General features: G+C 37.8%; 1 protein-coding gene across 4 annotated transcripts in view; it reads left to right on the plus strand.

Annotated features, from left to right (window-relative positions):
• Positions 1-24,076, plus strand: part of NTNG1 (netrin G1) — a 313,233-nt gene that overhangs the window by 157,797 nt on the left and 131,360 nt on the right. For all 4 annotated transcript variants that reach the window (XM_046645779.1, XM_046645776.1, XM_046645778.1 and 1 more), the window contains exon 3: positions 9,303-9,943. In XM_046645779.1, the coding sequence (XP_046501735.1) occupies positions 9,303-9,943 (641 nt within the window). The remainder of the gene's footprint in view (positions 1-9,302; positions 9,944-24,076) is intronic.

Here is a 24,076-nt window from a genome sequence, read left to right on the forward strand (position 1 = left end):
ACAAAATTAGGTACAAGGCCTGAGAAGCAGCTTGTGTAATTGAGGGTCTCTGAGGTGTAAGCTTCATTAGCTTCCTAATGAATCAAACTCTGGACCCAGGTAGAATTTTCAGAATCTCTGCAATTAGAATACCCATTTAAGCTTTAGCATGATAAACAAAGATCACTTCCTTCTTTTCCAGCAAAATGTGTCTGCTTCCTTGTTCTCCACCCATTTCAACCTTACCACATCTTACATTTTTCAAGGATTTGCACCACTGAGGCACTTCCATGCCTGGGCGTTATAAAATCACAACCACCTCATTCATGGCTTCTTCCCTCAATTTTTATTTAGTTCTCCATAATTACCTAAGAACCAGTCAAATTCTTGGTGTTCAGATACTCCTGTAAACTCAGAAGGATGCTGTGGGTTGGATGAGTAAGGCAAGACAGGATGAGGAAAAGAGATCTTCAGCTCTGAAACCACTAGAAGAAATACTCCTCTGACTGATGGAGAAAAATGAAGATAAAATGAACACCAGGAAAGGACTGGGACATAATTGCAGTTGGTGCCATTTGTCTTTGTCCTCCAACCTCACCAGAAGTCCCAGTAACTATATCAATCACCCACACAGGCATTCTGCAATTGGAGTTGGACTTCTTGTTTTTTGTTTGGTTTTATTTTGTTTTATACAATGTATTACATCATACAAATTCCATCTACAATTTAGGGATCTGAGTAGTTCTTTAAACTTGGTTATCTATTTGATCTCAATTGCCAACCTATGGACAAATCCTTCCCATCCTATTCTGTGCTTTAAAACCTACTTAATTTGTCCTCTTTTTCTCCCTGCCTTCATGTTTTCCTCCTTTTTACTTTTTTTATACCTATAAATTTTTGTTGCACACATATTATGTGCCAGTTCTTCTGTTCATAGAACTGTAGTGAGGGAGACATGAAAATAAACAACTGGAATTTAGCGTGATGAGTTGCATGATAATGCACGTGGTCCACTGTGGTCCACCGAATGGTGCATCTACATATATATACACACACACATACACTCATGGGTTGGTACGACTGACTCATGAAGTATGAAAAAAGCAAAAAGCACAGAGGCCAGATCTTGAAGGATCTTGCAAACTGGGGTAAGGGATTTGAACTGTACTCCTGAAGGTAACGAGAAATCATTAAAGAGCTTTAAGAGAGGGCATGATACAGTTAGATTTGGATTTTAGAAGGATCACTGTAGCACCTATGTAGAGAAGAGATTGTAAGAGAACGATATAATATGGATAGAGATCATTTAAGAGGCCGTTAGAGTAATTCAGGAGAAAAATATTTTTTAAAATATTAAAAAACTAAGGAAAGCACTGGCGGTGTGAACAAACCTGTGGTGAGGAGTTGCATCCACAGAACTTGGTTGGTGAACAGATTGAGGAAAAAGAAAGAATATAAAATGATTCCCAGGTTTCTTGCTTGGAAAATGGAATAATTTGGTGTCATTCTCAAAGTCAAGGAAAACAGGAAGAGAATTTTTACTACTAACTACTGATTATTGAGCACTTACTGCATGCCAAGGAGATGCTAAACACTTATCATGCATTATGTAATTTTATCTCGGATTAACGTCATGAAGTACATAGTATTAGATGGACTTTAAAGAAGGAGCAGTGAAGGCGCAAAAAGTGAAGTAGCTTGCCCAGAATTATGTAATAGCTAAGTGGTGGAACCGGAGTTGAATCCTAGGCAGATCTAACCCAGAGCCTTGGTTCTTCATCAATACACCAGTGTTTATCAAAGTGTGATCTAGAGAGTATCTTCATCAGAATTATCAAGGGTGCTTATTAAATTTCTGGGTTCAACTCAATCTATTGAAACAAAATTCCTCATGGGTGGGGACGGAACTCACCAGCTATTTCTTATGCACCTTAAAGTTTACGTGCCACTGCAATACATGGTATATATTACAACTAGGTGGAAGGAGGATAACAAATTCACTTTTTTTTTTTTTTTAATATGGAGATGTTAGTTAATGGAGCATGCCACCCAGATTGCCATAGGGGTGGAATGCAGCAAATATTGTCAGGCTGGAATTTGATGCTAGGATGGTTTAACTCACAATTCTCAGTCTGCTAAGGCTGGTGTTGCTGCAAACATTCCAGGGTGGTTTGGATGAAGTATCATGAGCAGGAAAGGTGATGGAATGGAAGAAATTATCACCAAGCCAAGCCCCCCAGACTTCTCCTCCTTTATACTCTCGTTCAGTGAGTTTTGACACATACCTCCAAATGTGCCCCATGCATGAAATGTCTTTATGTTTTTTTCTTAAAAATGCTTGCAAATTTTTTTGCGTTTTACTCCATAAAATGTCTGTTTGTTTTTAATATAAAAATGTGTTTAATTATGTACCAAGGGGTGAAAGGGACACTCTAAGAAGTTGCACACTGTTGCTGCTTACTCCGTCTACCCACAAGGACACCCAGTGCTCTCTCTAGGAGCATGAGTACCAATTTGAGAAACATGTGATTGTTGTTCGCAGAGATCTAAACTCCGCTAGTAAATTGCAAATATTTTGTTCTATTATTTCTGTGTTCTTCCCAATGTTTTTAACATAGTAGGTATCCAGTAAACAGCTAATGAGTTTGGAAGAGAGAAGTTTAAAAGAAGTAAGGAGTATGAGAAATCAGAACAGGCTCACCAGAAACGAATCACTCAGAAAGTGCCACATTAGGACGTTCTCTTCGTGCCTCTCCTGATTAAGTGATTACTTCAGCAGAGGATGCTTTGGTCTTCCTATACTCTCTTAAAACTGGTGGCTTTCAGAAAATGGACTTCAAGTGGGTCTTGGACTTGCTTTCTCGTGTGAGAGAAGTAACCAGTTTTTGAGAATCAAGGCAGAACTTTCAGGATCCAAAATGCTCAAATCAACTCTTAGAAGGCGTGATGGTATCAGGACTCAGAAGGTGCTCACCTTCATGATCTTTAAACTCCCTTCAAGTTACTTTAACTTAAAATACTGACAGCACACTTCAGCTTTGTGTTATTAATATTTAAGTGCCTGCGTTCTGGTCTATTTTCAGACTATCCATAAGGCAAAATACTGTACCAAAGTCTTTGAGCGATGTTGTTTAAGAAAATAAAATTTGAAAAGTAATTTCTCGACCAATTATAATAATGTCACCTTAGTAAAATGTTTTTCTGTATACATTCACTGTAAAACCCACTTGATTCCATTCATATTTATTTCTGCTTTAATTGATGCAAAGTAATGATTTAAATTGCTATATAGGAATCCATTTTTGTGGCTTGAGAATGTATTTGGCTCCTTGTTAGAAGCTTAGTCTTCTTGACCTCTGTAGCCTTCACCAGTTTGAAAATCCTAACCATAATCCTCTGGGGGATTTACACAGGTGTCTACTGAGGCCCATAATCTGTGATATGGTTTCCGGTATTCTCATTGTGGAAAGGTTAAGCCCTCCTGTCTTTACTCCTGAGTAAAAAAGTCCACACAGTGTTAGTATTGTCAGGGAGCAGATTGAAACAGGCAACAGCTTCAATCAGGTCTTAAGCCTGTATCTATGATGGGGAGAAATCTTTGTGATGAACAAGGGGTTCCATTAGGAAACAGAGCAATTGGTTTTTAACTCTGGAGTTACAAGAACAAAACTCTTTATCCTCTATTATTCTTAGAGTGGCCATATTTCCCAAACTAAAATTTGAGACTCATGCTCTGACAAATATACAAGTACTTTTTTCACAGCAGATTCAGAATATCTGAAGTTGGGACAATCCCATAGTATTCAGACTATTTAGTTAGAATGTGTATACCCGATGATGGGACCCAACATGCCAATTAACAGGGCAGGTTATAAGTAAGATTGCACTACCATTTATAGAGATTGCTGCTCTTTATGTCCAAAGGGACAACAGACAACTGGAAACATACTGTCAGTATTAGTAGTGCTGACACTTATCTTTCAGATTTCTGGAAAAGATGTTCGCAATCTTGGATTGTACTAACCTCTGGTTCTGATTTCTCTCTCTCCTCTCTATGCTAATAACCAAGCTATAAGATCTGACGGGGGCACCTCAGCATGACTGATGAACATCAGCTGCCAGTTCAGAGTAGACTGAGTGTCTTCAGAAAAGTCATAAAGGAGGGGCCTTCCCATGTTATAGCCGAGCAAGAATCCAGGAGCAGAAGGACTTCAGGAAAGGAGCAACCAAGAAGTTGCAAGAAGGGGATGAGAATAGGGTCCCTCCCACCAAAAATTACTTCTCTGATATAGGGAGGACAATCAGCAGCCTTCCAGAAACTGTTCCTGGTTGGCTCTCAAGGAGCTGTAGTGAAAGAGGAGAAAAGGAAGCCATCTCCTCAAGATGATAGCCCAGCCTAGTAGTTAAAGCATGGTGCTCATGTTTCGTGTCCCTGAGAAATGAGTAGTATACGGTGCTTCCAGTTTCTTCACCCTTTTAAAGCCTTGCATTGGCAAAGCCATAGTGTTGTCTATTTAGAAGTCACAGTGGGAACAGGTCGAGAGTGCTATCTTAGAATTTTGTGTCTGTTTCCCTTGCCTTCGTGTCTTCTTTATCTGTCACTTACCAATAAAACAAGCAAGGATGAGCCAGATGCAAATGGGTGTGAGGCAGTTCTGTCTCACTGTTTCTCACAATCGTCTGTGTTGACCCAAGTGCTTTTCACAACCACTTGTAAATACATGCCTGCTTGGCATGTGACTTACAGTTCAGTAGCAAATCTCCCATGGGAATTCCCTACATTTCCAACTGTCGTTCCCAATAGTTTGCCAATAGGTAAAGCTTGGAAGGGCAAGTTCAAAATGGTGGGAACCACACGCATTACACAAATACTGCTTAAGTTGGATTTTCTTTTAACTCTGAAGGGTCTAGCAGACCTTAGGTGAAAGGATTTTCTTTTCACAGTAGCACTTGCCAGAGGAAGGCACTTGCAATAGAAACAATAAAAACATGGCTCAAATTTTATTTATCTCTGTAAATTCTGAAAGCACATTAAGGAAGAATAACATTCCACTTTGGCTACAAAGTGCTAATTAATAGCTAACTTCAATTCTCCCAGAGGTAAAATATTAATGTTATTTTTTAAATGAAATTAAGCTTCACAATCTTCTCCTAATTGTTATAAAAATATTTAGCAGCAATATCTGTCTAATTATTTAGGCATCTCTTAATGGTGTAAATATTATCAGCACAGTCATAAATATTTTCTATTTTGTCCATAGACAATCAGTTAAGGATCTGTTGCTTGTAGGACTTAAATTAAGGTCTATTTAAGGCTGCCTGCTGGCCACAAAATAATTACTTACACTTGCTAATGCCTGAATCTGTTAGATTTAGCAGCAAGAAGCGCTCTTTGTTTTCACAAGTAGGAGGAAGTTATTTTTCTTATATAAATTTCATTGTTGATGGTATTAGAGAGGATTAGGGTGGGGTTGAAGTAGTTGAAAATTTAATTAATCTAATCCTTTTAACAGCAATTGTTTTCATATTGATAATTCTCTGTAACAACAGTATTATAAATCACACTCATGTGAAATATTTACACTAAATATTTTAACATATAATCTCTCCTCCAGCTTTCTCTTTCTAGAATGGTAGGATTTTCGGCTTCTTCAGCTTTCTTCTTTTATTTTGTTTCTCACTCACCTAAGATGGAAGGTTTCCTCTCAGAGGACCAGAATGAAATCTTTTTTTTTTCTCTGCTAATTTTCTCTCAATGTCATTGTCTCTCAGTAAATTATGTTAATGGGCATCGAATCATTAATCTCCTAAAAGAGCAGGAGTACTAGGAAACAAGAAGAGTTCGATTGATCTTTTTTTTTTTTTTTTTGGTGTCTACAGTCATTTAGTGTAGATTTTCATTTGAAATGATGTGTTTACTCATCAATTTCAATAAATTGTTATGCAGCTGAAATTATCACTAAGATTCAAGTCAGATAAAGGAGGAAACTGTCATTCTGGTCAACCTCTGATCATTGCCAGGGTAAACTGGGAATTGTTCTCAATCTGCTCAAATGTCACATTATCGAGAAAAGAATTGCTCTGACCTCCCAATATAAAATTACAATCAGTATCCCTCCTCCAACACCGTTCTCCCCTTTAATTGGCTTTATTTTTCTCCATAGCAGTTATCGTCATGTAATATTATGAAACTATATAGTTGTTTGCTTAGTGCATCTCCTGCAACTAAGATGGAAGCTCCGCTGAAAGCAAGGACCGGGATTTGTCTACTTCTGTATCTTGAGAGCCAAGACAAGTGCCTCATATATACTAGGCCATCAACAAATCATTATCGAATGCATGAAGCTTTTCTCTCATTTTCCAGTTGCCTAAAGCACCACATCAGAGCATAACAATGAGATTTCTCCTTGTCCTGGTGTGCATTTTGATGGTTTACGACTTGATGTAAATGTAAGCGTTTATCCTGAGCTGGCTGTCCTGCTGAGCCCCAGTGCAGGAGTGTTCCTACGGTACAAAAGAAGCGACTGAGTGCTTTATGTGGGCACATCTTCACTGAAGGACTAGAACCTTGACTTGTGCAGTGCTATTTGGGATCCACGTGTTTACAATTTTAAAAGTAGTCGAAAGCAGAGACTCTCAAAGGATGCTCTCCAGGACACTATTTATATGGTATATGAATAGGGGTTACTAAAACAAGAAGGGGCTCCATGGTCAAGTTTCTGAAACTAGGTGTTACATGAAGCTAAGGAGGGTTCTTCACTTCAAGGCATCTCAGATGTATGATAATGCTAATTAGGGCTCTCTAAGACAGGAGATCTTAGGCTCTGTTTCCCAAACTCATTTGATCTTAGGCCTGTCCTTTCTACTAGCCAACCCTGTTTCTAAGACTGAGTTGCATCATAGGGAACTCCATTGACTTGGGAGTTGAACAGGTCAGGACAGGGGCAGAAGAAGGTTCTGGCTCTGCCCCTTACTCATTTTGTTGTATGACATTGGGCCAGTTACCTAACACTTCTCTATGCCTCAATTTTCTCTTCTGTAAGGTAAGGATGAAAAAGGATTATCCAGAATAATGTACGTAAAGTGTCTGACCCATAAGTGATAAATAAATGGTGGTTATTGTCATCACCTTTTATTGAATGGGGGAATGAATGCTTTTTAGATAGATAGCTTCAAGCACATTGTCTACGACAGGTTTGCTAGTATAGACCCATTCCCAGAATCAGCCTGCTGTGCCTCCTCCTTTGTCCCAGGACCCTGTGTCCATCTGAGAAGCTCTATGCATCCATGTTGAAGTCGAAGAAATGCTATCTTTCAACATAACTTAATATAAATGTCTGATAACTCACTTCAAGTGTATCTTGCAGAGTCTTCCTGTGTTTTGATACCCTTAACCTAAGATGAAGACACTTTTGTCGGGAGGAAGGTGGTAGCATCAATGTTAATGTTTGTGCAGATGGCTACATGCTGATAGATTTTGAAGTGACCATATTTTTTCAGTAAATCTCAAATGAAGGTGTGATTTGTGTAAATCTGACCCCTTCCAGTAAAATGTGCATTTACATATATTTAGAATTTATAAATCCTGACAGATTCCACAATATTTATAGCCCTCCATAAAAAGCCTTTGCCAGTTTGCAGAGCTTAGCATTTGGCTCTCTGGTGTGCTTAAGAGAGTTTAAATAATAATAAATTTGGTGATTTATTCCACCTGGAACAGAAACTTATTTCCCCCCCTTAGCTCGTTTTGAAGGAGATACTATAAATAGTGCCGCAGACGCTAAGATCAGGAATAGGGAATTGAAATTCGAGAGAGAAGTACAGAAACATTTCCATTATCACTGATGCCTTGAATGTATTTTTAAAACAGTTCTGTTCCTCAAATAATGCACCTTCTCTCCTTTATCCTGCCCCTTCTCAATTATACTTGAGTTCCCCAAACCTGTTGCCAACTTTAGGATTCAGTTGCATTAATGGGAAAGAGAGAGTGAAAGTATTAGCTGACTAAGTTAAGAGAAAGTTGCCTCTTGGGAGGCAAAGCAGTTCTCGACTGTTCATCTTAGATTTCACAGGAGTCAGCCCTGTAACTGAACGTCGATGTCTAAGGTGTAAATTCATTATTTGAGACCCAGCCCATGAATCCTGCAGGTGTGATGAAAAGCTGAGTTCATGAAAAAGAAAAAAAGTCTAATTGTAATTACAAGAGAAAGCCTAAGGACAAATGTCAGAGGGTCGATTCTTTCACTCATCCGTGCTTATAATTACCTAGTACAGGATTAGAGAAATACCTGAAGAGTTGACTCTAAATGATACCATTTGTTTTCTTAAACAGAAAATAAACAAACCTCAGGGAGCCCGTGAGTGCTGTAGAATCTACTGATGAAAGCTGAGAGCAACCACTTAGTGTAGCATAAGTGGGGTTACAACTTTTTGTGTTATGACAAAGTGACTTATTTCCAGCTTCTTATTTGAATGCACTATGAAGGAAGTAGCTTTTGTGAAAGGGAAAATAATAATAACGGCTAACATCCATGGAGAGCTGACTATGGGCTGGCACAGAGTAACACATCAAGTGGCTGTGGCTCTTTGCAACACCCTTCTAATGAAGTACTGAATTCTCCTGTCCTGATAAGCTGGAGCACACCCCCACCCCAAGTCTCTCCTGAGCAGTCCCCTTGCCTTTAGCTAATATGATGGCAGGTGTTTGGACTGAGCCCCAGAGCCTGTAGTGTACCACATTGTCATGATTTGTGGTGAACAAAGTAAATGCTTTAAAAGCAGGCTTTATGAAGCAGGGACCTAGTTAAGTATGATGGATTTGAGGCCAAGAAAAAAGAAGTTGAATGCTGTATGGGGGTATTGTTTCCTAAACAGGACACAGGTATCTACGGTTCGTTGCTAATTCTAAAGCTTTGCTTGAAAAATGACTTTTTAAAGAACTGTGCTCTTGAGGAACGTCCTTGAGGCATGGAAGAGTTTTCTTGCTTTTCTATAGCATCTTTCTAAGAGGACGTGAAAGTATTGAGCTGTTAGACAGTTGCTCAGTGTCTTTATGCTTCTGGGACCACATTATGGGTCTAACACATATGGGATAAATAAACTGTTTTCATTTCCTAAAGCCCATGGAAGGAAAATTACCATATTGCTTCTTTTTTTTTTTTTTTAACTGTTAAGAGAATCCAGTTAGGGCAAATAAAAATGATTACTGCACACAGGTTTATTTTCTTCCTGTCTTTCCTAGCCTCTTATTCAGCAACAGCAATATGGCAAGACTTGTGTCAAACCAGTGTTTTGATGCAACTTCTTTTGTTCTTCTTCCATAGGGCAACCCCTACATGTGCAATAATGAGTGTGATGCAAGTACCCCTGAATTGGCGCATCCCCCTGAGCTGATGTTTGATTTTGAAGGAAGACATCCCTCCACATTTTGGCAGTCTGCTACTTGGAAGGAGTATCCCAAGCCTCTCCAGGTTAACATCACTCTGTCTTGGAGCAAAACCATTGAGCTCACAGACAACATAGTTATTACTTTTGAATCGGGGCGTCCAGACCAAATGATCCTGGAGAAATCACTCGATTATGGACGAACATGGCAGCCCTATCAATATTATGCCACAGACTGCTTAGATGCTTTTCACATGGATCCTAAATCCGTGAAGGATTTATCACAGCATACGGTCTTAGAAATCATTTGCACTGAAGAGTACTCCACGGGGTATATGACAAATAGCAAAATAATCCACTTTGAAATCAAAGACAGGTTCGCGTTTTTCGCTGGACCATGGCTACGCAATATGGCTTCCCTCTACGGACAGCTGGATACAACCAAGAAACTCAGAGATTTCTTTACAGTCACAGACCTGAGGATAAGGCTTTTGAGACCAGCCGTTGGGGAAATATTTGTAGATGAGCTACACTTGGCACGCTACTTTTACGCAATCTCAGACATAAAAGTGCACGGAAGGTAAGAGAACATCTGTCTGACTTGAATGAGAATGTGTGTGTTCAAAGAAAATGCCAGTGTGTTGGTCCCACAACTGTAGAGTGACATTTGTCACTTTCTACTGCAACCTTTTCTCGGGAACAGCAGCCTAGAGCTGGGTTCTAAGGCATTTGAGACTTTTCTTACTCAGCAGTAATTGTGATCCCAGACTTGCTGTCACTGAACCTGAGCCTGGCAGGATTTCTTAGAATTAAAAAAAAAGCAAAAAAAAAGAAAAAGCGTCTTATTTGAGACCAAGGAACTCCCTAGGTCAGGAGATAGTTTCAGTCTTTAAGGCAGTGCAGCTGGGGGAACAAGGCTGGTTGCTCTATAAAAGAGACTCAAAAAGAAGAAATACATTTTTCCATCGTTTTGGAATGCAAGAATGGGTTCCAACATGGTACAACTCTCTGTTTAAGCTTTGTTATATTGCACAAGAAAAGTTCTGGAAATGAAAGTTATAGTAGTTTAAATTTATTAAATCGGAACTGAAAGCGGTTAGGAAACAGTGCATTTGTTAAAGAGGGACAGTCTCGACATTCAGTTTGGGATGTTATTGTTTTCAAAAGATATACTACCTTTTAAAATACGGACTGAGTTGGGCTCCTTTTGTTTGTAGGTCACTTACAGATGGACCAGAGTTTAAACACCTTGATGGTCACAGCTAGACATTTCTTTGCTTTTGCTAACATACCAGAGACACAACTGAGCAAGTTTCTAAGAATGTTGAAGATGTTTAAATGAAAAAGTTGAATAATGAGAACCTGGACCACTGACATAGAAATTTTCAACCAGATTTTTAAGTGTAGTATGTTATCAAAATAACCAACTGATGGAAGCATGAGATAATGAGTTTGGAAAACTAAAGATAAGGGTGGAATAGACAGCAAAATGGAAAAGAAGGAGAGCAAAGCCAAGACAATGATCATTCTAAAAATGCCAAGCTTGCTTTAAATCAAAATATATGAGGGTAAGAATATAAACAGTACATAAATCATGTAGGTTTAATTAAGTAATCCTAAAAGTTAAACAGTTCAGGCAGGATTCACTAAGTTTACTCATCTCTATTATCCCTTAAGGCAGTCCCATCCTCTGAAGTTGGAAAAAATGTTGAGAATTGACTCAAACCATCTTTAATAAAAATGCTATTATATTTGTGTACTAGAAGGAAAGAGAGGTCACAGCTGTTAAGTAAGCACCATAGTGGGCACACAGAGTGGAGCGATGAGCTTGACCTCAGTTTGGTGGTAAAGGTTTCGAAATCTTGCCTTGTGGAATCTTACTTATGGAAAGTAGCAGGAACTGGCGGCCACTTATTCTCAGCTTTGTTCTAGCTTCATGTTCTCATGGAAGAGTCAAGAATCTTTAGCTTTGGAGCTTCTTTAAAACTTTTAACCAAGGTTTGGTGATGTATGGCGAAGATATCTTTAAAGCAAAATAATATATCTGAGAAAAATATGCACTGGTACAATATTGAGCTTGTGGGTTCCAGGGTTTATGTATCAGCAGGGCACCACGAGAGGGCAATATGGAGCTGTCACCTTAAACATGAGTTTGCTATTTTTAATAAAATGCAGCCATTATACTCATGAATATTATAGCAAAGGATCAGGTTCTAGTGTCTTATTCTTGAGGACATATCACATATAAAAATAGTTGATGTTGCTATTGTTAACAATAGCATACCACAACAAAGGACCAGATATTCTCTTCATCTACAAGGATAAATGCCAAAATTAATAAGCTGAGATTTGAATTTGAATCCTAGTGTGATCTACATTGTTAGAATCGTCTAGGTGAATTTCCTTACAGTTTCAGAAATCCTTAATCTTAGCCAAAATCCATACAGCCCAGCTTCCCCTCACACTCTCGTTTTCTACTTGTAGAGAAGGCAATCTTGTGAAGCTTTTTGGTTGGGAAATAACCATTGTTGGGGCTTATTTCTGCTCTTGGAGATTCATTTTTGTTTCTTCTGACTATTTCAGAGAAAGTATAAAATACACTTTAAGCTACAGGCATCTTACGTGTTCTTTATTAGGGTCGAACATACTATCTCTTGGTGGCACGTTAGAAACGTAGAATCCCACCAGATTTACCAGTTCTCTTTAATCCTTCATCCTAGTCATGTCCTCCAGCTGCATTTCAGTGGCTCTGAGGAGTTTAGAGGAGTTCTCCTCCCTTCTCTGGGACTCACCTCCACTGTCTTTTCCTGTTCACCAGTCAACTGTAAGCTGGTAAGGAGGCAGCTGGGCAAGAGAGAAAGGTCCAATAGAGGTGAGCCCCTTCTATAAGGTCCCACTCTGTCACCTCTAAACTCTGTCCAAATTCCTCAGGGCAAAACTGATGCTGGCATGTACTGTGCTAGGCACCAGATGGCTGGGGTATTTTTAGTCTTAGGGGAGGGACTGAAGAAGCAAGGCCTGATGGCTCGGGCGTGTCTCCAGGTTTTAAGTTATATAAGGAAGATGGAGCCACTAAAGGGAACAGTTGCCTTGTTGCCTCGGTCGCAGGCCTTTCAGCATAGAAGCTGATAGATATTTTACTCTTGAAATTTTCAGTAGGATTAGCAGTCTAGGTTGTCTTTTTCTTATATAGCAAATCATCTGTAGGAGGATTGAACATTAACTGATGATCTTTAAAAGAAAGTTGTAAAGGTTTCTTTTCATGAATATCGTAATACAAACTTTCCAAAATATAGCTGGTCTGTGTTTCCCTGAACTCCCTCTACCACCATCAAAGAAATGTTTGCAACATGTAGCATGCCTTTATATGTCTATATCTGCTCACTATAATGATATTTTTCTACTTGTCACTCCACCCCCACCATAATGTGGGAATTGGCGTGGGTTCTTTGGGGAAGGTAGGCAACTATCCATAGGATAGTTGACAGGCAATAGGAGATTTTTCACCTTGAAATATTAAGTTCTGAAACAAAAATAGTCAGAGAGTCTTTGAATTAACTGGCTGTGAATTCCAGTTCTCTACTTCTTTTGCACATGTGTACGTGGTCTTTATGTTTTATACTGGCTAGTATTGTTTGGCGTAAAAATGATGTTTTGATTGTTATTAGACTAATGTAGCATTTATATTCTTTTTAGTATGTGACACATCAGATACCTATTTTACTGGTGACAAAATACCTTTTGCTACATACTTATTTTGCTTTCATTTACTCTCCCTTATTGTGTATTTATTAAGATAATGGACGAAAAAGAGGAAATATGGCTGTTGGCAATCTCAGCGACTCTGTAGTACTTACATTGTTCAATAAACCTAATAATCTTCATGGACTAATTCTGACTTATGGATGTCCTGCTTCAGTAAATCAGGGTGATTTTCTCTAGTGAATAATAGACGAATGCAGTGTGCCAGTACCTTAATTAAAGAGTGGCTCTCCTAGTCTTGATCTCATTTTAATTTACAGGGTAATACTACAATAATATCACTAATGGAAGGTACATTAAAGGGCATCAAGTAGCATTAACTGTATTAAATTATAGTACTTGTGTTAATTAACTGCTGGAGCAAGATGGTTCTAATGGCCAAAGAGGTCGTCTAATGCATAAATAAAATCTACTCAGAGGAGAGGTGAGAGGAGAAACGAGGAGTAGGTGTTTCTTCTGAACATCTTTTTATACAGATATGGACTTAAATTCACAGGCTGTTAAATACAGATATGGTCCAATATATTTTCTTAGTTACACATTTGGAAGTTTTGATTTTTAAGTGTTTTGTTTCCTTCTGAGTTTTCCATAGTTAAATTAATTGAAAACTTGAACATTATATTTGTCAGATGCATAGATTTTATAAAATATAAACTCAATATTATTTCTTATTTCTTTGAGATTTTGAGATGAACAGTTTCAAGGAAGGAATGTGATTTATTATAATAAGGTTAAATCTGAAAGACAAATGAATGTCTGATAATGTGCTCTTTTATTTGTAAGGTGTGCTGTCAGCAATGTATCAAGGTACTGGTTTCAGACAAGATAATAGAAATTCTATTTCAACCTCAAGAACTTTAGAACAGAATTGTAAGAACTTTATTCAGTTGCCTAGAAAACTCTAACCCATGTCTCCATTACTTGCCTTGTTACACACAATATTCCTAGACATAATTATCTGAAATTTTTTCTCAGTGGTGTGTCCTCATTCGTCATCTCTTGCAGCGCCTACCATGCTCCTTGAAGGTAGTCAATGGTGAGTTACTATTTACAGAATTGACTTTTCCTTCTCTACCTCCATTGTTTATCTCCAAGACAGGAGCCAGGCAGCAATAGCAGCAGAGAACTCCTCTTCAGCACTTTTGGGTGCTATCTTCATTTCACTACTGCCCCAGATCAGAACTACACCCTCCCTGCCTAATCCAGGACCTGGAAAGGTCCAGGGACAGAGCCACTCAAAGTGAGTGTCAGGAGTGGGAAAGGCCGGAAACATTCTTACCCTCAGAAGGATTCAGATGTATTTGTAAACCCTCACTATTTGAATGTCACCACCTTGGTATTTGCTATAATTAGGACAAAATGAGGTTGAAATTCACTTCCTAAGAGCAAAGCTTTTAAATGGTTAGTGCAAAAATATGTGGTATTACAAAAGCAAGAATGCTTGGGGAAGTTTAAAAACATAAAATCAGTAGAGCGCTCTTCAGATTTTCCAAACTAATTTGGAAAAATCATTTAACACAGAAGTGCTTTGCCAGTGCGAAAAGGCCTGCCAGTTATCCTACAAGTTCTCTAAGTCTTTTTATTAGCCACAATTCAAATGAACCTACCAAAATATTTATTCTTCACCTCTTCTGAGAGAGGCATCCTGCAAGGCACTTTTGAAGTAGTGGGCCTGGCATTTGTTCATTCTCCTCAGCACTAATTATTGAGGTTGAGCTTTACTACTGCGTGACAGATTCTGCTTTTATAACACCTTTCCTTCTTTCTGTCACCAGAAAATACTTATCCTCCACCTGGGGACAGACATTGGTTTACAGGGTGGACGTACGGAGATGCACAAGGCATAGTCAATGCTCTTAAGGAGCTGATATTCAGAAGGGGCACAGACGTGTAACAAGGACCGATTTCAACGTGGGTTGAGTGCTCTTACTGTGTGAATGTGTAAAGTGCCCTGGTAACAGAGAGGGAGACACTAACTTAATCTGGGAAGCCCAGCAGAAGCTTTGATGAGGATGTGACATTTGCATGGTGTCTTGAAATATGTGCTTTGGAATGCCCAGCAGCCAGGGCAGGATGGATATTCTAGGTGACAAATTGCGCTTAAAACCAGCACAGCATGTTGAGGAGCTCCAAATAGTTAGGAAGTGGTGGAGTGGACAAATCCTGGGAGATGCCCTTCCATCTTCTCCCTGTGGACCTTCAGGATCTCTAAGAAGGATTGAAAGATTCCCATGTTTTAACCTCTGAGTCCCCCATGTCATAGGAAATCTAAGATTATATGGGTTCTCGTATATCCACTAAGTGCAGGTGATTCTAAGGCCTGGTGATAGAGGATATTCTAGTGTGGCTGTGTTTAACATGGAAATGCAAAGAGAGACAAGGAGAGCTGTAACCTTGCTTAACTGTGGAGCAAATGTAACTCCAAGTCCTAACGCTCAAATGGAGAGTCCAGAAAAGCTCTCGAAATTGCTCAAAAGCCATCATAACACAAGGGTTTGAGATTTACTTACAAAGTCAGTAGGACTTGGTGACCAGAGTTTGAGGAAGGAAGGGATGAAGGAAAGACTTTAGTAGGAATCCAAGTGGAGAGTCCAGTTAAGGATTTGAAAATACTGCTCTGGTGTTGCAGACAGAAGTTTGAAGTAGAAACATAGATTTGAAAATTATCACTACATGTGATGGTTGAAGTGTAGGGAATGACATTGACATGATAGGGTATTTTCCCTTACAATTATAAATGGCTGTAGTCAATTATAGAACATTTACAGAACTCTGTGGAATACTATCATTTGACAGGTAACTTCTGCAAGAGAATGAGAATCTGAGAAATAGGAGGAAATCAGAAAAGAGGGGCTTGAGTTAAGGTAATTCTAATAGCCTCCATTAATATGTAAGTAGTAATCCTTTACATTTTTGTACCACTCAGGTTACAAGGTTCTTGTCAGGTGCCTTATTTCCTTTAATTCTCACAAGAAACTTGTGAGGCAGGTATTGTTTAACCCCATTTTCAGATGAGAAAACTGAGGACCATGGAAGTTGCATGACATTTTAAAAGATCATCCCACACATAATAAAGTGGCAAAATCAGGTTGCTCTTCCAAACCTCATGCATTCTCTACATCGTGCTCTTTTAGCCACACTAGTCTGAGATGAGCTCAGTACATGTAGGAGACCCAGAATGTTCCTGAAGAAGCTGTCTTTAAATGCCAACAATGAACCAATAAGTCTTGTGACTCTGCCCTTCCTACAGTGCTCTGGGAGTCACCCCTTCTAGGATGACTTTTGGCTCAGTACTTCACTATACCATATTGCTGTGTGTTTATGTGAACTCTAACTTTTTATCTCATTTTATGAACTTTATAATGTATGATTGGGCTAATTTGTCATATTGTGTTAGGTATATGTATTTTCCTGCTAATAAAATTATTATGATAGTTTCTCATTTTCTGACAGGAGAAAAAAATAAATAAATGAACTGAATTTTCTCAATATTATTTTTTATCCTATATTTTTCCATAAACCTTTAATGTGTGCAACTACTTTCACTTAATGGGCTTCATCAAACACTAAATCAAGCCACAAATTTTAATGGATGAACTTGGAAATGGCCAACCACCTTAGCTTATTTTAAGAAAATTTATTCTTCAATTGAGCACAATCTACTTTTTCTTTTAACTTCCGTATATTAGTCCACGTTCTCTCTTCTGAAACTATGGTAAACAAGTTTGCTGACACTTTCGTATAATAAAATTTCATAAATTTGCAGTCAATGATGCTATCCCCGAAGTCTTTTTTTCAAGTAAAATGGATATTTAACCATTCTACCATCCAAAATTTTTAAATTCAAGTTCCTCTTCTTTTTAAAGGGAGAATGAATTTCAGTAAATAAAAGTATTCAAATGAGAAGCTTAGATAATTAAAAAATAAAAAACAAAATAAAGCATTGCTACTTAACTCCAGTGGAAATGCTTACAATAAAGATTTGTGTGTGAACCCATTTTAAATGGACAACTGAGTGCCATTCTGATTTGGAGCATATTTTTTAAATCCTTGAGAATTCTCGTATTAAAGAGAATATATGCATAAGCAGTTCATTTTCCCCTGAGGTTTGCACCATTATAGGGAAAGAATATATCTAATAATTCCTCCGCTTGAATGATGAACTTCATTAGTGTGCCGAGAAACAACCCCATTTAAGAGCTTGTTCCTTTATCCATAATTCCCCAGTGCCATAGATTTTTTTAAACTAGTGGGTCGTTAAAGAAAGGATGTCTCCTTTTTAAGAAACATAAGGATATTTAGGCAAAATACCACATAATAAAAGAGTAAAATAATTTCCTCCCTCACTTAACTTAACATCTGTGTAGGAAGCTTCTTTCCAGCTACATCTGCATGTCCAACCAAGAGGAAACACGGATAAACAGCTCCTCTGTCTAACTTCTGGAGCCATGTTTTTGATCCTGATTTACTGATTGACGTCTTTGGAAGGTCTTGCAGTTTATTTGTCCCTAGGATCGGAGGTATTTCCTGATATATTAGGAGGCCATGGCCATTCATTGTTTAGTGTGGGAATTTTTGTGGATCCATCTGATCAGTGGTTCAGTAGAGGCACCATTTCCATTTATTCTCCAAATATAAGAATAAATGTGTTAATGTCATAGGTTTTTTCATGGAAATTTGAGTGTGTGTATGTATACTATATATATACATATATATATATATGTTGACTTCTCAACCAAAAATATAGCTCTATATTTCAATTTAGTAAGTCACTTTTAGAACTAAGTATGTTAATTTAACCAGAATTAACTGCACTTCATGTAAACTCGTGATTGCTATTTCTACCTTGTTTTTATAGATAGGAAAACTGTATCTAAACAAGGTTAATCAATCAGTGGCCAAAGGAGAAAGGAAAATTTAAAAATTACCTCTGTGTTAGCAAATGAATTTGTTTCTCATCCTCTACTTGAAAACTGTTGATTGAATGGATAGACTAGGTTTTAAATATGTGATATAGAAGCCTCACAAATTCCATTAGTCCACAGATCCCGATCCAGAATATTACCTCATTGGGATAGCTCCTGTGTCCGCTCTTTCTTACTTTGTGACTGGTGTCTAAGACGACGGATACTGTGCCATTGAGAGGAGAGAGGACAAAACACTGGGATCTCAAAATCATTATTTGTCTCATTTTAGAAGGAAACTTTGGCAAGGAGTCAACAGAAATAGGTTCTAGCTCTAGCTGTGCTGCAACTCTGTGAGCTCAGAGCACGTCCAAACCACTGGGAGCAAAGTCTCCTCATCTACAAAATTAGAATGTTGAGCTAGATTCATGTTTGTCAGAATTGCTTGTCAAATATGTTTGGGAAATTTTGCTCACAACATTTTCTTCTAGGAGAATCACAATGTATGTTGGCATACTAAGTCCTTGAGATGCCCTTCAATAAAGAAGCATTTCCATTTTATTTAACCAGAGCCTCTCTAATTTACTCAGCCAAAAACTTTTATTAATACTCCCAAAGAGCTAGCATTAATAGAACCCATGTGGGGTAAAAGGTCCCTTCAATCTCCAATATCATTGGACTCTTCATATGATAAAGGAAATAAATGAAAACATCTCATGCCTGTGTGTGTGTGTGTGTGTGTGTGTGTGTTTGAACTATTTACAGTGCTATGAACAGATTGATATTTCACAGCAAGGTCTGATTTTAGCTATCATCCTTCCAATATTGTTGCTACACTAGGTGAAAATAATCAGACTATCTCAGGGAAAGGCTAGCCTTGATAGGGAGTACCTTTATTTAACTGTTGCTCTTATCTTTTGAACCTTGGGGAGTACTATGTATCTTTCTTTAAAAATTATAGGAAACTAAGTACTGTAGTGGAATAGATGGGGATATTTTTGTTTCATTTTGAAGCTAGAGAAATTGTGATGGAAGAGTCAGCATAGATGTAAAAAAGATGAAATGCCAAGTGGTACAATCTGGTGCATTTTAGAGATGAATAGAGATGCTGAAGGATTTCTATTCCTCTCAAATGTAGCTCCTCAAACTCTAATTACAGCAATAAACTAAAATCATGTATTTAAAGGAAAAATAAGATTAACTAATATTTAATATATTCTTTTTATTTTTTCATTTGCTTTGGGAAGATATTTTTAAAACTCTAGGCTGATTTTAGTTAAATGCATGTTGTCTTTCTTTTGCTCCTTAGGAGAGTTGATAACAAATGAAAGCCAGTAAAACTAAACAGAGTATACAGCTAAGGAATATTGCCTTGTCTAGGAATTATGTTGCTGCTCTGTCTGCTTTTACTCATTTTGTCTTACCAAAATATCAGGGAAGTAAAGCTGTTACAACATATTGGTGACATCCATGTGTCAATTATAGAACCTCCAGTGCTTCTGGGAATAGAGAACAGATTGGGGGAGGGTGGGCCAAGAGATGGTGGGAGTGGGGAGTCTAAGAGGTCAGCAATTTGGCAGGTTGGGAGGAGACATCATGAACTCCTGTATTAGAATTATATAGGCGTTGTGTGTGCCAAATAATCAGAGTTATGGCATTGCAAAATCATTTCTTTTAGAACTGAAAGGAACCATGAAAATAATTTAATCCAACTCCTTTTTCAGATGTGAAACAGAATAGTGAAACGAATTAGCCAAGAATGCAACTGTTTCATAACTAGAATTTAGACTCAGATGAAACTTTTGTTTTAGTCACTGATTTGTCTCCAGTGCCTAGAACTGGGCTTGGCACAGAGTAGGGGTTCAGTAAATATTTATTGAGAGTGAATGGTTGTGGAATACCTTTTGAGCATCATGTAAACCAACTATTCTAAGTATCTACACTCTTCCCTTTGGGCATCATGTGGCCACTTTTGTGTATTCCTTACATAACACAGCAAGTTAATTGGAGCTAAGCCCAATATTTTTGATAATGCTACTTCATCCAATATACCAGAATTGCAAAGCTTCAGGCTTCAACCAGTTGTCCAAAGTCAGAAAATAAAATTTATCTACCTCAGTATCAGAGTAATATATGTATTCAGGATAGATGAATATCACCCTACCCAGACATGCATTCGTTTCTTTTATTATTGGTCTGATTGGTGCTTTTAATACCAGAAATTGTGACTCATAATTTCTTTCCCGAGTAAGGACAAGTTCATGAAAAGAAATGGACTCTTCTGTCCACTCTCAAGAAATATTTGGTAAAATCACAATATCACTGTATGTCCCAAAGTTGTTTTCAAATGATGTTTAGTTCTTGGATTCAGCAACTAAGGAGTTTAAAACTGTATAAAAGCCATCGTAAAATTTGTAAATGAGGCCTTTAATTATTGATAGAGTCAGAGTTGGTGTTGCAAAGAGTTTGAGCTGAGAAGACACAGAAACAGGCAGTGGTGTTTTATGAACAAATGTCTTTACTAAAATAACTCAAGTTCATTACATACTCTTAAGTAGCAAAATAGGATTAAAATTATTAATAATATAATACTGACTATGAGAAGGAGGGAAAGAGAGAATAAGAGAATGTAATGTATGGCCAGCTCACAGTGGTGGAATTGTGGGTAATTTTAGTTAGTTTATTTGTGCTTTCCTATACTTTTCACATTTTATTCATTGAACATGTCTTCAGAATAAAATTAGTTTTAAACTAAAGTTAGAGTTACCCCCGAAGCAATAGTGACACCTGTGAACCCAGCACCCCTGGCAGTGGTGCTGTTAGCACCCCCAGATAACCCAGGAGCAGCAGTGCAGGTGGTGCCTGGGGCTGCAGCACCCAAGCCCATTGCCAGCCGGCTGAGAGCCAATGGGGGAACATGAGACCCAGGCGACCCTAGAAGCAGCAGAAGTGCTCACAGGCTGGTGACCTTGGGGAAACACCTGAGAATGCAGCAAGATCAAAAGCAGCAGGGCACTGGCAACCTCAGGCACAAGTAGCATAAGAAAGACACCGAGGATGCCTCTAGCAGAGGCACCAGAAGGTGGAAAGTGCAGGTTCTCAAATACAACCAGAAGCAGCTCAGAACCAAAGTAAAGCCATACCCAAATAAGAAAGATGATTACTACCACAAATATGCCAGCAGAGGATCAATTCATCAAACACCATAAAGGAGTACAGTAACACAGCAGAACAGAAGAAGAATGACAGCTCTCCAGAAATCAAACTTGAAGTCACAGAAGAATACAATCTGACTGACAGAGAACTCAAAATGGTTGTCGTAAAGAAACTTAATGAGTTACAAGAAAACTCAGAAAGGCACTTCAGTGAGCTCAGGAATAAAATTAACGAACAGAAAAATGGTTCACCAAAGAGACTGAAGCTCAAAAAAAAAGAAAAACAGAAATTCTGGATATGAAGAATACAATTAATGTATAAAAAACAACGTAGAAAGCATAAAAATAGAGCAAATCTTATGGAGGAGAGAATCAGTGAGCTCAAAAATAGAAACCTAGAAATGATCCAGGTGGAGGAGGAGTGAGAACTAAGATTTTCTTAAAAATGAAGAAACTCTTTGAGAAATATCCAATTCTATTAGGAAAAGTAATATAAGGATTATAAGTATCCCAGAGGGAGAAGTGAGGGAGAAAGGGACAGAGAGCTTATTCAAAGAAATAATGGCTGAGAACTTCCCAAACCTGCGGAAGGAACTGGACATGCAAGTACATAAAGCTAATAGAACTCCTAATTACCTCAATGCAAAAAGAACTTCTCCAAGGCATATAATATTAAAACTGTCAAAAATCAATGACAAAGAAAAATATTAAGGGCAGCAAGAGAGAAAAAATTAAGCTACAAAGGAAGCCCCATCAGGCTTTCAGTGGGTTTTTCAGCAGAAACCTTACCTGTTAGGAGGGAGTGGAATGATATATTCAAAATAGTGAAAAACAAAAACTATCAGCCGAGAATATTCTATCCAGGGAAATTATCCTTCAGATATGACAGAGAAATAAATGCTTTCCCAGATAGACAAAAGCTGAAGGAGTTCATTGCCCCAGATTGCCTTACAAGAAATGAGGAAGGGAGCCCTCCTACCTGAAACAAAAAGGCAAAAGTTTACAAAGCTTGGAACAAGGAGATAAATAGACAGAAAAAATCAGAAAATAACAGCTTTATATCAGAATAAGTTAGCAAACATTTAACTATAAAAGAAAGGATAAAGGTAAAGAAAGCAGGAAAAATAAGTTTACTTCAATTTGGTCACAAACTCACAATACAAAAACAATGATTTGTGACAACAAAAACAAGGAGAAGGGGAAAGGGATGGAACCTGGGTAGGCTAATTGAGATAAGAGGCTATCAGGAAATAGGCTATCTCATCTATGAGATGTTTTATACAAACCTCCCGGTAACCACTAAACAAAAAATCAAAGCAGAGTCAAAATCATCAATAAAGAGAAAATTGAGAAAACTATCACAGAAAACCACCAAACTGAACTGGCAGACAGAAATACAAGGAGTAAAAAAAAACAATGGAAATATAGAACAACTGGAAAACAAAAGATAAAATGGCAGTATTAAGCCATCATATCTCAATAATCACTCTATATGTAAATGGATTGAATTCTCCACTCAAAAGACACAGAGTGGCTAAAAGACTAAAAAACAAGATCCAACAATATGCTGCCTCCAGGAAACACATCTCCTAAATACAAACATAGGCTCAGAGTGAAGGTTTAGAAGATGATACCCCAAGCAAATGGCAACCAAAAGAAAGCAGGTGTAGCCATACATATATCAGAGAAACCAGACATCAGATGAAAAATATGAAGACAGACAAAGATGGCCATTGACATAATGATAAAAGGAACATTAGACCAAGAAGACATAGCACTTATTAATATGTATGCACCTAATACAGGAGCACCAAAGTATATGAAAGCAGCTATTCACAGACCAAAAGGGAATAATTGACAGCAGCACAAAAATAGTAGGGGATCTTAACAACCCACTTACTTCAATGGATAGATCAGTCAGACAGAAAGTCAACAAGGAAACAGTGGCCTTAAATGAAACACTGAACCAGATAGACTTAATATATATATATATATATAGAACATTCCATCCAAAACAGAATACACATTCTTCTCAAATGCACATGGAATGTTCTCAAAGATAGACCATGTTTTGGGAGACAAAGCAAGCCTCAATAAATTTCAGAAGATTGAAATCATATCAAACATCTTTTCAGACCACAATGCTATAAAACTAGAAATCAACTGCAAGAAAAAAGCTGGGAAGGTCATATATATGTGGTGGGTCATGTATATGTGGTGATTAAACAACATACTACTGAACAACTCTTGGATCAATGAAGAAACCAAAGGAGAAATAAAAAAATACCTAGAGACAAATGCAAATGAAAACTTAACATACCAAAACTTATGAGATGCAGCAAAAACAGTACTAAGAGGGAAATTTATAGCAATACAAGCCTACCTCAGCCAACAAGAAAAATCTCAAACAAGTAATCTTAAACCACACCAAAAGAACTAGAAAAAAAAGAACAAACAAAACCCAAAGTCAGCAGAAGGAGGAAAATAGTAAAAATCAGAGCACAAATAAATGACATAGAGACTAAAAAAACAATAAAAAAGATCAATGAAACTAAGAGCTGTTTCTTTGAGAAGATAAAATTGACAAACCTCTAGCGAGACTCACTAAGAAAAAAAGAGAGAACACAAATAAAATTAGTTATGAAAGGGGAGAAATTGCAGTGGACGTCACAAAAATACAAAGGATTATGAGAGAATACTATAAAAAGCAATATGCCAACAAACTGGATAACCTAGAAGAAATGGATAAATTCTTAGAATCTTACAACCTCCCAAAACTGAATCACGAAGAAACAGAGAATCTGAATAGACAAATCATAAGCAAAGAGATTGAAACAGTAATCAAAAACCTCCCAAAAACCAAAAGTCCAGGGCCAGACAGTTTCTCTGATA

The sequence above is a fragment of the Equus quagga genome, chromosome 18 (assembly GCF_021613505.1).
Source record: "Equus quagga isolate Etosha38 chromosome 18, UCLA_HA_Equagga_1.0, whole genome shotgun sequence".
Classification (NCBI taxonomy): Eukaryota; Metazoa; Chordata; class Mammalia; order Perissodactyla; family Equidae; genus Equus; species Equus quagga.